Raw genomic sequence first — 15291 nt, forward strand, 5'->3', positions numbered from 1 at the left:
GAAAACAGGACAATAAATGAAAGTTTAGATAAGTGAGTAAAGACGTTGATTTGATCCCTCATGATACTTGTATTTTAATCCTTCCAAACATGGGATGCAACATACTCTACTTTAAAAAAAATCAGAACATCATTCAGGTAGATGAGATCATCGGCGAGATTAAAGACAAAAAGCTCTGGGAGATTGCCTTGGAACCTGAAATTTCAAAGAAAAATGTGTCATTACTGTCCCATCTTTTGAAAATGTTGACCGTCTGAGAAGCTCAATTATAGAATTCAAAAACCTTCAACTTTTTACTTTAAACTTCAATATAAACATATACTGGATTTAATTAAAATGTTTTAATCTTAATTTTAAATTTTCGTATTTTGACTTATCCCATTAACAAAATGATAATTTAAAAAACTCAGCCCGACAAAGCGACTCTCCACACAATTATATTGGCGCCATTCATTTAGAAATTCTCCATCAACTCATAGTCCAGATCTACACCTGCTGGAAATTGAGCTATCATTGAGCTATTAAATAGAGCAATATCCACCAGAATAAAATAGAGAATACAAATATTGCAGTGTTAGGTAGCCAACAGCAACATTTAACGTGTAGAACGGGACAACGCCTGTTAGGCGATATTACATTTTTTTTTTCGGACAGAGACAACGCTGTTAACATCCAGGTACTCATTTCACACACGAGTACTGTGAGAGAATGTGAGTAAAGAGTCTTCTCCAAGGACTCACCTATGCGCCGAGCGAGGCTCGAACCCAGGACCTTCCGATCAGAAAGCGAGTGTCATACCACTAGACCACATAGCCGCACCGTGTTGAATCCACCTGTTCGTGGTTTTTAAAGCGGTACATAGGAAGCATGAGAAATTAAGCTTACGGAGAAGTACCAGATGAAAATAGAGAATACAAATATTGCAGTGTTAGGTAGCCAAACCCGGGATCCAAATAAACGATTACTGAACGAACCGCTCCATAACGCCAGGAAATATTGGGGTTCCTCATATTATATATCGCCTCTTAACAGAATATGGCAGAACTGCATCAAATCTGTACAGATGGAAACTTGGGAACAGTGATGCCTGTCGGATGTGTCAGGCAGCTCCAGAGACCAGCGATCACATCGTCCTCCACTGTCCAGTAACTAAAATTGAAGGTGGCTATGAAGCAGTCCTTAGGGCGGAAGAAGACTTTCGAAGCTGGGTTGACGAAATGAATTTGTAGATGCAGCCATACGCTACTACTACTACTACTACTACTACTACTACTACTACTACTACTACTACTACTACTACTACTACTACTACTACTACTACTACTACTACTACTACTACTACTACTACTACTACTACTACTACTACTACTACTACTACTACTACTACCGCTCGCCGAGCTTTCTCTCCTAGCTAAGCAATCGGTGTCGTATTGGATCCCAAATTTGGCGACCTGAAACTGCGATATTTTTATTCTGTTTTCATCTGGCGCTTCTCCGTATCGTTTATTTCTCATCAGATTTGACATAAGTCCCGCTCCATTCTTTTTCTCAATATATAAGAAGAATGAAGTTTAAGGCATGACGGTAATTGATCTGGCGAAGTCCCAGGTTTGATAGTGTTTGCCAAGATGAGGGTCATTTAAATCGATCGATGTATGAAGGACGAGATTTTGGCCACATTTTTAAATACGTGTCTTTCCAGAGTACGATATTTAACTGGTTAATTTTGAGATTCGGCATGTAGAGATCAAAAATTAGAAATCCTTCAAAGCAATAAAACGTATTGAGCTGGAATTTGAGTGTATTCCTCTTAGTTGGGGTCTGTGCTTGTGTCTGGATGAGACTTTTAGGTGATCTCAAACTAAGTACTTTGACGGTGTGCTCTTGGAATCTACATCTGATCCCTATTTGAACCAATTCCCCTTTGTCATACCTTTTCTTTTGTGCTTTAATTGTAATTCTAGAAATTTTTACTATCCCATTTTCTTCCTTTTTACTGGCGCTGATATGACCTTAATGTGTTGCAAGCGCCGTAAAATCCTTAAAAACAAACAAAAAACGATCTGGAATTTACTTAAGATTAAATTGCGTCAAACTTATAATACCAACTACATGTTACTCTGTGGATTGGACGCTAGTTTATCACAAGGTGCTTTACGCCAGTTCTAAAAGATCCAGCTACCCAATCTTTACTAGGGGAATAGAGGGGTGTCGATACAGGTCCCTTAGCTTATGAAGCGATTGTTGTACCAAGTGAGCTATAGGGAGTCATTAACAACAAGAAATGAAGTGAGTATGAAAGTGCCAGAAGACAATAGAGAATAAAAATTTCGCGGCGGCGATCGGGGTTCGAACCCTCGACCTTACTGGTACGACAACTCCGCCTGGCCAGGGAGAGCGTGACTCTCTATATGAGCTATCCACGATCCCAAAAAAGAACGTCTCTAACCCTATTTAATTAATAGAGCCCTCTCTTCCCGAGGGAGTCCCGAGGTAGTCTATCCATAAACTTACCCCCCCCCCCCACACACACAAAACCTCTTCCTCACCCTCCTCAACACCCTATTTATGTGCCACGTCAGGAGGGACATTGTCAAGTTATTCAGCTTACTTGTCATTGACGCAGTCTGTTGGATCGTGCCAGAACTTGGCACGACCAGATACAGCGTCAATCGGATTCTTGATCAGGTGACACAACTTGTTCTTCTGGAAAATGTCGACCCAGCTTAGTAGGTTGGAGTCGCCTATCAGATGAAGCGTGTGATCTCTCAGAGCCTAATGAATCAACAGTAACAAAAATTAATCTGTCCAATGACAAGAAATATGCATTTTTATTTTAAGTCAGAAATTTATTTGAATATCAATCGATTTAAATGCCAATTGGATTCAATAGTCTGATTTCACGTCGCCCAGCAACGGCGGCCATCGTGGTTCTAAACAAAGATAATCGGTACTATTTATTCTTCATGGGACTAGAACTTTTCATATGTCTTGTGATCAGAATGTGTAAAAGTCAAAATATGATCAGATTTATAATGGGTTTTTTTCTCCTCTGGATTATTCCCTTTTATGCTCGTCGGAGAAATATTTCATAAGGCCGTCCGCTATTGTTCCGATAGTTTAGAGCCAGTTATTAAGTTACCGTGCGTCATTACGAGGGAAGTGACGTTACGACTGATGAAGCGTATTATAATATTCCAACATGTTTCAAACCATTAAGATTCTTTGAATGTGCTTGACAAGATGGGGACCAATTTAATTGATCAATATTTCAGGTTATTTTTTTGTCAAAAGGAAAACCTATTAAAAATATTTCTCAAACATAAAACTTCATAGACACGTATGGTTTGAGACCCCTTTTTGTAATAATTTAATATAATAATATAATATAATAATATATACTTTATTCATCCAAAAAAATGGAAATTCGTTTACAGACGTGCATGCATAAAAATGTATAAACACAAAGTTGAGAATCTATGGCGACAATGTATATTACAATGTATATGACAATGTATATGTATATATATTACAAAGCGAAACATGTTGTCCCCATGACCCCGGTTTGAACCCATATGCAAATGCATAGAAATGACTAAATCGGAATCGATTGAGGGGTAGAATAAAAATATTTCTTTCACTCCTGCGTTTTGGAATTCGAACTTTGTTCCCAACGTGCACTCGCACTCAGTTGGGAACACGTCCGGAATTCCAAAAAGTGTAAGAATCCTATATTATTTTGGATAAAACTGATGCTTAACTCTCTCAACCCTAACACTAACACCGACTATATCCGTAGGTTATTTTTACCCCATGCCTATTGATTACATTTTTCCGAGACAAATTATAGGCGAAGTATCAAAGCTAATGTTTTTAATTTTTACATTATAATGATAGTTGAATAAAACTATCTATGTTACATGCTCATTTTTAATACATTTTTTCCAATTTTGAAAAGTAGCAAGAATCTCTAGAAGTGAGTAAGTTAAAACTTAGTTCTCAGTGTAACTTATAAAAAGGAACTTAAAACAAAATAAACGTCATCAATGATGAGAGTGACATTTTGTTTAGTAAAGGTTAAAAAAAAAGTATTATTTTTAAACTCAATTAATTCCTGTCCATTCCAACGTTATACCAGATTGACAACGGATTGGGTCTCATGATATCGCCAAAGAAACCTCTCTTGATATAAAAACATTTGTGCGGCTATGTGATCTAGTGGTATGGCACTCGCTTTCGGATCGGAAGGTCTTGGGTTCGAGCCTCGCGCTCGGCGCATAGTTGAGTCCTTGGAAAAGGCTCTTTACTCACATTCTCTCATTGTGCTCATGTGTAAAATGAATACCTGACCGTTGACAGCGTTGTCTTTGTCCGAAAAATTGTAATATCGCCTAACAGGCGTCATGTCCCGTCCTACATGTTAAAAGTTGCTGTTGACCAGGGACCCCTTGTAAAGCGCTTTGAGCACATTTAGTGGATATTGCGCTATATAAAGCTCAATTTTTTAAATAGGTACAGCTCCTCAAAACAACAATCTTTGTAGCATATGACCAACAGTTTCAAAACGGGAGTTTTGGAATAACATTTAAGCTGAAAATTAATCGTTTTTTTTGAAAAAAAAAAGAAATCGAATTTTTCTAAGATAATATTAAACTAACGGAAATTTCATACAGTAAAATAAAAATCATGCGTTTTGATAATCTCGACATAATATCGTATTGGTAACGTGCGAGGTGTTACATATTGGCAGGTCTGAAAACCAAACGAAATTACGGACCTGCTTATACGAGATTGTTGTAATGGACAATGTCTTGTGTCGGTCTGAGAGTATTTCCATTACAACAATGGATCATTAAAATTTGGGTTATCAGACCTGCAAATAGGTACACGTCGGTAAAGTTAAATTGAGCTTTAAAAAAAAAGAGCTTTTATATAGGGCAATATCCACTAAATGTGCTCAAAGCGCTTTACAAGGAGTCAACAGAAACATTTAACATGTAGGACGGGACATAACGCCTGTTAGGCGATATTACAATTTATTCGGACAAAGACAACGCTGTTTACGGCCATTTACTCATTTTACACATGAGTACGGTGAGTGAATGTGAATAAAGAGCCTTTTTCCAAGGACTCAACTATGCGCCGAGCGCGAGGCTCGAACCCAGGACCTTCCGATCCGAAAGCGAGCGTCAAACCACTAGACCACATAGCCGAAATTGGACATCTAAAGCGAGCTTAAAGAAGCACGGAGAGTCGCACTCTTACCTGTTTGAGTGAACTAAAGCTATGTCGTTTTAGCCGGCACCCAAAAGGCACCCAGGACATTCTGTAGAACATTCCCCTCGGAGCCAACTCTGTCCACGTATCTCTGGGAGGACGGTTACCACAGTATGGTTTGCTTTGGTAAGGTGGTCTTGTATCTACCAAGATATATTATGTTTAGAATCCTATTTTATGAATGTATACGTTCACACAACCAAACACACACGCACACACAAACACACAATATATATATATATATATATATATATATATATATATATATAATATATATATAATATATATATATAATATATATATATATATATATATATATATATAATATATATATATATATATATATATATATATATATATATATATATATATATATTATATTGGTCACAAAAAAAGAAATATTTTTCAAATGGTTGTATCTTCTTTAAAACCATTCAAAACATATTTATAAAATTATACAATTTCAAAAAAAAAAAAATGAAATTAAAAGAATACGTAGATCTAACATTTATTTTCAAGCAGTATTAAAACAACTTTGAATTCAATATAAGTTTTGTTCACATATTATCAAACGGCTAAAGCTAAAGTTCTTCTTATGGTTTAGATGGAGTGGCTTCATTGATGCGCCATGCTCAATGCGCTTCCAAACGCTTTATTTACTCCCAATAGGTCTTGTGGATCCAACTTAAAATTACACAAGGTGTCTGTTAGTCACCTTTCCAAGACCATTCTTACAATATGTGACCCACCGCATCAATCTAGTATTATGACGAATGAACTCAATGAATACAATTGAGTTTAAACTTTAAAGTGAAATCAATTATATTGAGGGGTTTGAATTTTAGGGAGTTTAAGAAGCAAAACGTATTGATCTAAACACAAATTTTATAAGTTATGTTTAAAATCCCAATTTTAAGATTCAGGTTTATCCCGGCATGGTCATGATATATTCATTCCTACTTGAGTCGAGTTAGATAAGAGTCTGTTAAACCCAAGGCTAAATCGTTGATGCCAGAAAGATGCAATTGGATTCAATAGTCTGATGTCACGTCGCCCAGCAACGGCGGCCATCGTGGTTCTAAACAAAGGAAATCTGTACTTTTTATTCTTCATTCTGGCTAGAACTTTTCAAATGTCTTGTGATCAGAATGTGTAAAAGTCAAACATGATCAGATTTATAATGGTTTTTTTTCCTCTGGATACGCTTTTATGTTCGTCGGAGAAATATTTCATAAGGGCGTCCGCCATTGTTCCGATAGTTTAGAGTCAGTTACTAAGTTACCATGCGTCATTACGAGGGAAGTGACGTTACAACTGTTGAAGCGTATTGTTCTAACAAAAGTGAAGATTTTTTTTAAAAAATACAAAAACAAACAAAAAAGAAATCTACAAACCTTTTCGTCTGTGTACTGCGAGGCGTATGACGGAATCCTGTAGAGTACGGAGGTAGTGTTTTTTGCCTCTGAAATGTCAAAAATAATGAAATGATGATGAATTGATAAAAGAATAGTATGCCTCTTCGTTTTATTATCATTATCATTATTATATTTTTCTTTTGATTAAGTGTATAATTAGCGTTGTTCGTGTACTGTGTTAGGGCTTCATGATTAAATTAATCTATGTTATGCGCCCAGAGCCCTCCTGATGAAGGGATGTTTGGCGCACTATAAATCTATACCATTATTATATTATTTTTCAAATATTATAGATATAGATGAGTTATCAGGCGGGTCAGGAATAAAAAATTTCTCGGCTTCACCCGGGATTGACTTTGGTCCCTTTGCATTGTGAATAAGCTTCAACAATCGTAACGTCACTTCCCTCTTATGACGCATGGTAACTTAGTAACGGGCTCTAAACTATCGGAACAATGGCGGACGCCCTTATGAAATATTTCTCCAACGAGCATCAAAGCGTATCCAGAGGAGAAAAAAAAAATCATTATAAATCTGATCATGTTTTGACTTTTACACATTCTGATCACAAGACATATGAAACGTTCTAGTCAGCATGAAGAATAAAAAGTACCGATTTTCTTTGTTTAGAACCACGATGGCCGCCGTTGCTGGTCGACGTGACATCAGACTATTGAATCCAATTGAGTGCTCTAATCAGCTGAACCAGAGGGATCCTTAAGTTTATCGAAGTCGGATTCATCTCGACTTTGACATGATGGGTTATGAAGCTACAATTAATGATGGAATCAAAAATGTGATCCACAGCATCAATCTGGTGTTATGTTAGAGTGAACAAGATTAGAAAAAAACGTCAAGAAATGTGAGCCTTTAGTTTTTGTCACAATGAGAAACAATTTGCCTAAAAAAAAATTTAAAATAAAACCTATAAGTTTAACAAAATGCATGTGTTGCTATGAGGTCGTTAGGTATGACACTAGCCTTCAGATAGGAAGGTCTTGGGTTTGAATCCCGCTCTGAGGGGTGCAAAGTTAATTTCCTTAGAAAAAGGCTCTTTAATCACATTCTCTCACCATACTCAGGTGTAAAATGAGTACCTGGGCTTTAACAGCGTTGTATCAGTCGGAAAGAAATGTAATATCGTCATGCCTCCTACATGTTAAGTGTTGCTGTTGACCGGGACCCCTTGTAAAGCGCTTTGAGCACGTTTAGTGGATATTCTGCTATTTAAAAGCTCACGTTGTTTTTTTCTTTTTCTTTTAAAAAAATATAAATTCAATTTCCAAAATAATGCCGTTTTCAGGAGGTGGTAACATGTAATGTTAAAAAGATTCGCAAGATCAAGTTTTACATTTTGGCTAATTGAGAAATGACTCTTTCTCCCGAAAAAAAAAACAACAGAACAAATGAATAAACTTTACATTCTCACATTCTTACATAATAATGAAGAATAGATTCATTTTCATCACCTCAATCATCCCGACAAAATATTGTTTTGTGCTGCTATGTGGTCTTGTGCTATGACACTCTCTTTCGGATCGGAAGGTCCTGGGTTCGAGCCTCGCTCGGCGCATAGTTGAGTCCTTGGAAAAGGCTCTTTACTCACATTCTCTCACCGTACTCAGGTGTAAAATGAGAACCTGGCCATTGACAGCGTTGTCTCTGTCCGAAAAAAATGTATTATCGCCTAACAGACGTCATGTCCGGCCTTACATGTTGCATGTTGCTGTTGGCCAGGGACCCATTGTAAAGTGCTTTGAGCACTTTTAATGGATATTGCCCTATATATATTTTTAAAAAAGCTCAAATCTCAAAAGCTCAATAAACGGTAGACTTTTGACCAATCAAAACACGTGATTTGTGACACACCTTAAGCCCACTCGGACAAACATACTTAGCTGTTTACAAACAATACGATGAAGGAAGTTGGCATCACTCTGCTCTTTGTTATTGTTATTTGACCTTTAGTTCTGTGATTAGTTCTCATTAGATTCGTTTGTCAGACGAAAAATCGTTAAAGGTTACGCATAGTTTTATTTGATGGCACGATTGATCTGGTGTGTAGAATATTTTACTGAGATGGTATTACCGTGTCGTGCGTAGTTTATCACCAACTGCCATTGTTTACATTTGGACGACTGTCCGAGGGGCGTGGTTATTTTCCCGTTCACTAGCTAAAATTGATGCTGTGTGTTTTAGTTAAAGAACTCACAAAATCCATCAGCCGGATATAACGTAACAAGAGACAAAACTATCTGTAACCTTAAACATTTATAGATGATGTGCGCATGGCTAAGAAACTTACAACATTGTCATCCGGAAATATAACGGACCAACACACAAAACTATGTGTAACCATGAACGTTTGTAGTCTGGTTAATAAAATTTAGTGAGAATTACTCATAAACATGGATGGCAATAAAAGTAATAACAAAGGTCTACGTGACGTCAACTTTAACTTCGTGCTATCTTTTGGTTAAAAATGTGTCATCACAAACTAACGTTAAAATCATGTCAAACCAGCCTTGCTGAGGCCGACCCATAGGCAAAGGGTACGGGAATTCCATGTCTCTCGTCTCATTCCAGTGATCGCACGACAAGGATGGGTTCCTGGGTCTGCCACAGAACCACGGACGGTTCATGTTTGCTTTGGTAAGGTTGCATAGACCGTTGCCGTGGTAGTCTATTGGAAACGGGGAGCACATGGTCGCCTCGCTGGAGAGAAATAATTTGAGATGATTTAATGGATTGTGAAAATGATGATATGTGACCCAACGTCTCAAAACGGTATTATGTCGGAATGAACTAGATACCATAGGGTCAAATTATTGTTAACCTGGTCAAAATTATGAATTATTGGTATTTAGCACTCTAAAATATGATATTCATTCTCCTCAATAAAACATATAAACTCAACTTAAGTCAGATATTTCTGGCTACAAATTCAATTTTCAACAACTTAATCATCCCGACTTAATACCGTTTTGAGACGAGGGGTCACATATTATAGTAAGTAATGTTTCCTGTCTCCCCCCCCCCCCCCCCCTTCCCCCTTCAACCTACTAAAAACAAATAAACACACATGCGCACATACAAACACGAAAATAGCGAGAAAGAAAGAAAAGCCAAAGGCACTCAAACCACCAATTGTAAACGGCAATTTGCAGTGAAGAAAAAGAATTGGCATTTCAGTTGACGCATTTTACAGAGGTGAGTGATTTGATTGTGTTGAATTAATGATCTTATCCTCCCCCCCTACCCCTCCCACCCCCGCACACACACACACACACACACACACATACACACACACACACACACATATAGAGACAACAAAATCAATTTTTTAAAAATCCACTCAAACAAGGTATTGTGTGATTTATTGCCAGGGCCATTTGGATGTCAAAAATTGAATTTGCAGTCAAGATATGAAATTCGGGTGAAATTTAATAATTAAATTATGCATTTAATACGTTTTAACAGTCGTAACGTCACTTCCCTCGTAATGACGCATGGTAACTTAGTAACTGGCTCTAAACTATCGGAACAATGGCGGACGCCCTTATGAAATATTTATCCGACGAGCATAAAAGCATATCCAGAGGAAAAAAACATTATAAATCTGATCATGTTTTGACTTTTTCACATTTTTATCACAAGACATATGCAAAGTTCTAGCCAGCATGAAGAATAAAAAGTACCGATTTTCTTTGTTTAGAACCACGATGGCCGCCGTTGCTGGGCGACGTGACATCAGACCAATTGGAAACAATGAGAACAAATTCTTTCAGTGGGGAAAGCTAGATCTAATTCTTGTTCATGCATTACGTAAGTGACCCAACATGTCAAATCGGTATTAGGTATAGATAGAATGAAGTTGACGTCACTCGGGTCTTTGTTACTATTTTTTGCCATCCATGTTTACGAGTAACTCTCACTAAACTGTATTAATCAGGTTATAAAAGTTCATGGTTACACATAGTTTTGTGGGTTGGTCCGTTTTACTTCCGGATGGCAATGTTGTGAGCGTCTTAGCCAAGCGCATACTATCTATATCGGGAGGGAGTGGCTACTGAAACTTGTGCCTCAAATATAGATAAAATAAAATAAAAATAAATAAAATTCCCTTTATTCATCCCATAGGGGAAATTTTTCTCTAGGGTCTATTCCAAGGGAAGACTGGAATAACCCAGGCGTCAGCCGCAGTGCAGCGCCGCAAATTGAGCTAGGGCGAGGTGGCTTGCTCAAGGCCACACAGCGCAGCGGTGGGTGATTGAACTCGGTACCTTCCGGATACGAAGCAAAGACCGTAGCGCTGAGCCACGCTGCCCCATTTCAAATATAAAACTTGAGGTTTACTTCTTTTCTGTGTAGTGGAGAATGAAAACAATTTGTTACAATGCGAAAACTCTCAAAGTCCCTTGTTCTTATCATTTCTGTGGCAAAGTCTGAAACTTCACTGTTGAAATTAATACTCCAGCTCTATACATTGTACATTATTTTAGGAAATGGTATTATGTCAATGAATATGTTACCCTTGTTACATTATCATGTATATCCTGAATAAACAATTTTGATATGTATGTATTATGTATGTAGTATGTATGTATGTATGTATGTATGTATGTATGTATGTATGTATGTATGTATGTATGTATGTATGTATGTATGTATGTATGTATGTATGTATGTATGTATATGTATGTATGTATGTATGTATGTATGTATGTATGTATGTATGTATGTATGTATGTATGTATGTATGTATGTATGTATGTATGTATGTATGTATGTATGTATGTATGTATGTATGTGTATTATGTATGTATGTTGTATGTATGTATGTATGTATGTATGTATGTATGTATGTATGTATGTATGTATGTATGTATGTATGTGTGTGTATTTATGTATGTATGTATGTATGTATATATGTATGTATGTATGTATGTATGTATGTATGTATGTATGTATGTATATATGTATGTATGTATGTATGTATGTATGTATGTATGTATGTATGTATGTATGTATGTATGTATGTATGTATGTATGTATGACATTTAGGTATGTATGTGCTCTTGTTCCGTTGAATCACCTCGTATTTTTCAAGGAACTTTTTTCTGACGTAAGATATTTTTACTTTAGATAAAATAGCTATTCCAGCTATGATCTAGACACAGAGTTCGCATTGCAATCTATCAAAACGAGAATTCAATGATAAAGGGTAAATAATGAATGAGGTAATAAGAATTGAAGAGTTCATTCCGATCTCTAGTGCGTTTGAGAAAAAATAAACAAGCAAAAAACAAAACAAAGCAACAATAACAAAACAACTGAATACAAACTTAAATTAAAAAAAAAAAACAAGCATCAAACAAGCAATTTAATTTGTCAATTAAGAAGAGTATAAATATTGCCGATTGAAGCTCAAAAAAGTTTTTAAAATAATTTTTTAAAGATACAGAAAAAAATAAAAATAATTTAGACAATTAATTAATGGATGTTTCGAGTCTTCACTTTACTGACAAAATAGACAATGAATATGATACTCTAAAGATTAATGTGGGACGAGTGGATGATAGTGCTGTGACATCACACAATCGTCATTAATTTAGTTCATGGTGTATATTGTTGATAAAGGAGACACATGAAACTTCGACGTCATTTATTAGACTAATTCATCTCAACCTGTCTTCTACTCCATCCAGTATTCAAACGTAGCCATCGTTAACTTAAAGCCTGACACTAGCAACCACTAGGACTTATGGTTTGACGTCATTTATTTTAGTTTGTGCAGCGTCTAGTGAGTTGTCGTTAGTAGTTGTTAAGGAAACAAGGGATTCCATTGGTTGAACTATTGAATATAACTCAAGATTTGTTTCCTTTGTAGCCAAAGACTTGTCTTTTGACGTCATTTGTTGATCAGTGTCAGGCCATGAGTTTACGAAGGTCACGATTCAAGGCGATATTGATGTACATCGTTGTCTATTTTTTACAGGTATTAATTTCATTGGGGTTTTTTTTATGGTAGGAATTGATAACAAAAAAAAACAACTAATGACTGACATAGTAATAAACTAGAATTGTGTTAGTGTATCTCATAAAAGGAACGAAGCAAAAATCCATTCGTTGACAATGAATGAAACCCATTTTTAGATTATACCTTGCCCTTGACGTCACAAAGCCACCAGCAGCCAGACGCACGGCTCTCATGAAAACACGGAGCAGAAATATCGATCTTAAGACTTCTCTTGGATAAGCCAGGCTGGCAAAGATGGACAGGTTGCCTGGCAAAAGGAGAGGTAATCGAGCCACGTAACTTCCGTTTTTCAAATCCTGCACTTCGGCAGCCATAGATGCTCCTTTGGATTGGTCTTTCATCCATACTCGTACCTGTGGGTTGAATTCATTACCATTTGATATTGCTAATACTTTTACGTTGTAATTAACAATACTTGTAATTTCTTCTTTCTTCTTCTTCTTCTTTCTTCTTCTTCTTCTTCTTTCTTCTTCTTCTTCTTCTTCTTCTTCTTCTTTCTTCTTTTCTTCTTCTTCTTCTTCTTCTTCTTCTCTTCTTCTTCTTCTTCTTCTTCTTCTTCTTCTTCTTCTTCTTCTTCTTCTTCTTCTTCTTCTTCTTCTTCTTCTTCTTCTTCTATCTTCATTCTTCTCATCTCATCATCATCATCATCATCATCATCATCATCATCATCATCTCTCATCTCTCTCATCTCTCTTCTTCTTCTTCTTCTTCTTCTTCTTCTTCTTCTTCTTCTTCTTCTTCTTCCCTTCTTCTTCTTCTTCTTCTTCTTCTTCTTCTTCTTCTTCTTCTTCTTCTTCTTCTTCTTCTTCTTCTTCTTCTTCTTCTTCTTCTTCTTCTTCTTCTTCTTCTTCTTCTTCTTCTTCTTCTTCTTCTTCTTCTTCTCTTCTTTTCATCTATCTCATATCATCATCATCATCATCATCATCATCATCATCATCATCATCATCATCATCATCATCTCATCTCTTCTTCTTCTTCTTCTCTCTTCTTCTTCTTCTTTCAAGATCATGATTAATTACCACCATCACTATCATTAGAAATCACCATAACATAAAACAACAAAGTCAACTTGATCAACAACATCAGCAAAATGAAATTCAACAACAATAACAACGACGACGACAAAAATAAGAGCGACAGCAACAACGATGACAACGATAAAAACAATTACTTCAATAATAATAAAACGCCCGCAACAACAACAAAAAAGAACACCAACAAAACCCACAAAAAAAAAAAAAAAAAAAAAAAAAAAAAAAAAAAAAAAAACGACAACAAAAAAATTGACAACAAAGACAAGGACAAAAATAGCAACATAAATAACAATAACAATAGCAATAACAATAACGGCTATGTGATCTTGTGGTATGACACTCGCTTTCGGATCGGAAGGTCCTGGGTTCGAGCCTCGCTCGGTGCATAGTTGAGTCCTTGGAGAAGGCTCTTTACTCACATTCTTTCACCGTACTCAGGTGTAAAATGAGTACCTGGCCGTTAACACGATTTCTCTGTCCGAAGTAATTGTAATATCGCCTAACAGGCGTCATGTCCCGTCCTACATGTTAAATGTCGCTGTTGACCAGGGACCCCCCTGTAAAGCGGTTTGAGCACGTTTAGTGGATATTGCTCTATATAAAAAATAATTAAAAATTAAAAAAAAACAAACCTCAACAAGATCAAACATTCAGGATTACATCCGATACAATAGACTATCCATCACTCCCACACGCATCATTGTGAACCCTACGGTCACTGAACCTGGAAAAGGCCACTTAGCTATCACAACAAGTTTGACCAAATCACCAATTAGCTAATGAAGTTGAAAAATATTGATTTTTTTTTTCTATACCTAGTGTTATTGTCGCAGATGAGAAAGACAAGATGTAGAGGAGGAGGAGGAGAAGTAGGAGGACGATGAGAAGAGGATAACGAAGAAGAAGAAGAAGAAGAAGAAGAAGAAGAAGAAGAAGAAGAAGAAGAAGAAGAAGAAGAAGAAGAAGAAGAAGAAGAGAAGAAGAAGAAGAAGAAGAAGAAGAAGAAGAAGAAGAAGAAGAAGAAGAAGAAGAAGAAGAAGAAGAAGAAAGAAGAAGAAGAAGAGAAGAAGAAGAAGAAGAAGAAGAAGAAGAAGAAGGAGATATTGATCTGAAGAAACATAATTTAACTTTCCATCGATGCCTTAAAGAAATAATAAATAGATACAAACCTCATCACCGCCGAAAAAGCAAGGAACCTTTAATGCAGTGAATACGTCCACCCGCACAGCAACAATATCTCCTACAAAGAACACTTTATTTGAAGAATTCAAAAGAACAAATTCTGATTGGATCTCATCACCGAGATCGTTGACGTCACCAACCTGCTGATCAATCAACTCGTGAAATTCGTGTTTCGTTGATTTAGAATTCAAATACTCAATTACTATTCTTGTAATATTCAAAGCTCCGTTCAAAATCGTGCTCTGATAAAAATCGTACTGTTCGTCTTTAAGAAATGGCATTGGGTTGTCTGTGATGAATGTGAGGTTTTTACCCATGAAAGATTTGTAAAGTGGGAATATGG

The 15291-nt window shown here is 36.4% G+C and overlaps 1 protein-coding gene across 1 annotated transcript; it reads right to left on the reverse strand.

Moving 5' to 3' along the window:
* Nucleotides 1–105: 105 nt before the first annotated feature.
* Nucleotides 106–15265, reverse strand: LOC144962371 (NXPE family member 4-like; the record flags this gene model as incomplete). The annotated part of the gene is made up of 7 exons (XM_078895261.1): nt 14936–15265; nt 12856–13085; nt 9195–9407; nt 6672–6739; nt 5266–5420; nt 2612–2775; nt 106–195 (listed from the first exon to the last, which is right to left on the reverse strand). Coding segments are annotated over exons 1-7 (1250 nt in total), but the record flags the coding sequence as incomplete, so codon positions are not given.
* Between the last annotated feature and the right edge of the window lie 26 nt (nt 15266–15291).

The sequence above is a fragment of the Berghia stephanieae genome, unplaced genomic scaffold (genome assembly GCF_034508935.2).
Source record: "Berghia stephanieae isolate SIO BIC M18660-M18661 unplaced genomic scaffold, UCSD_Bste_1.3 scaffold973, whole genome shotgun sequence".
Lineage (NCBI taxonomy): Eukaryota > Metazoa > Mollusca > Gastropoda > Nudibranchia > Aeolidiidae > Berghia > Berghia stephanieae.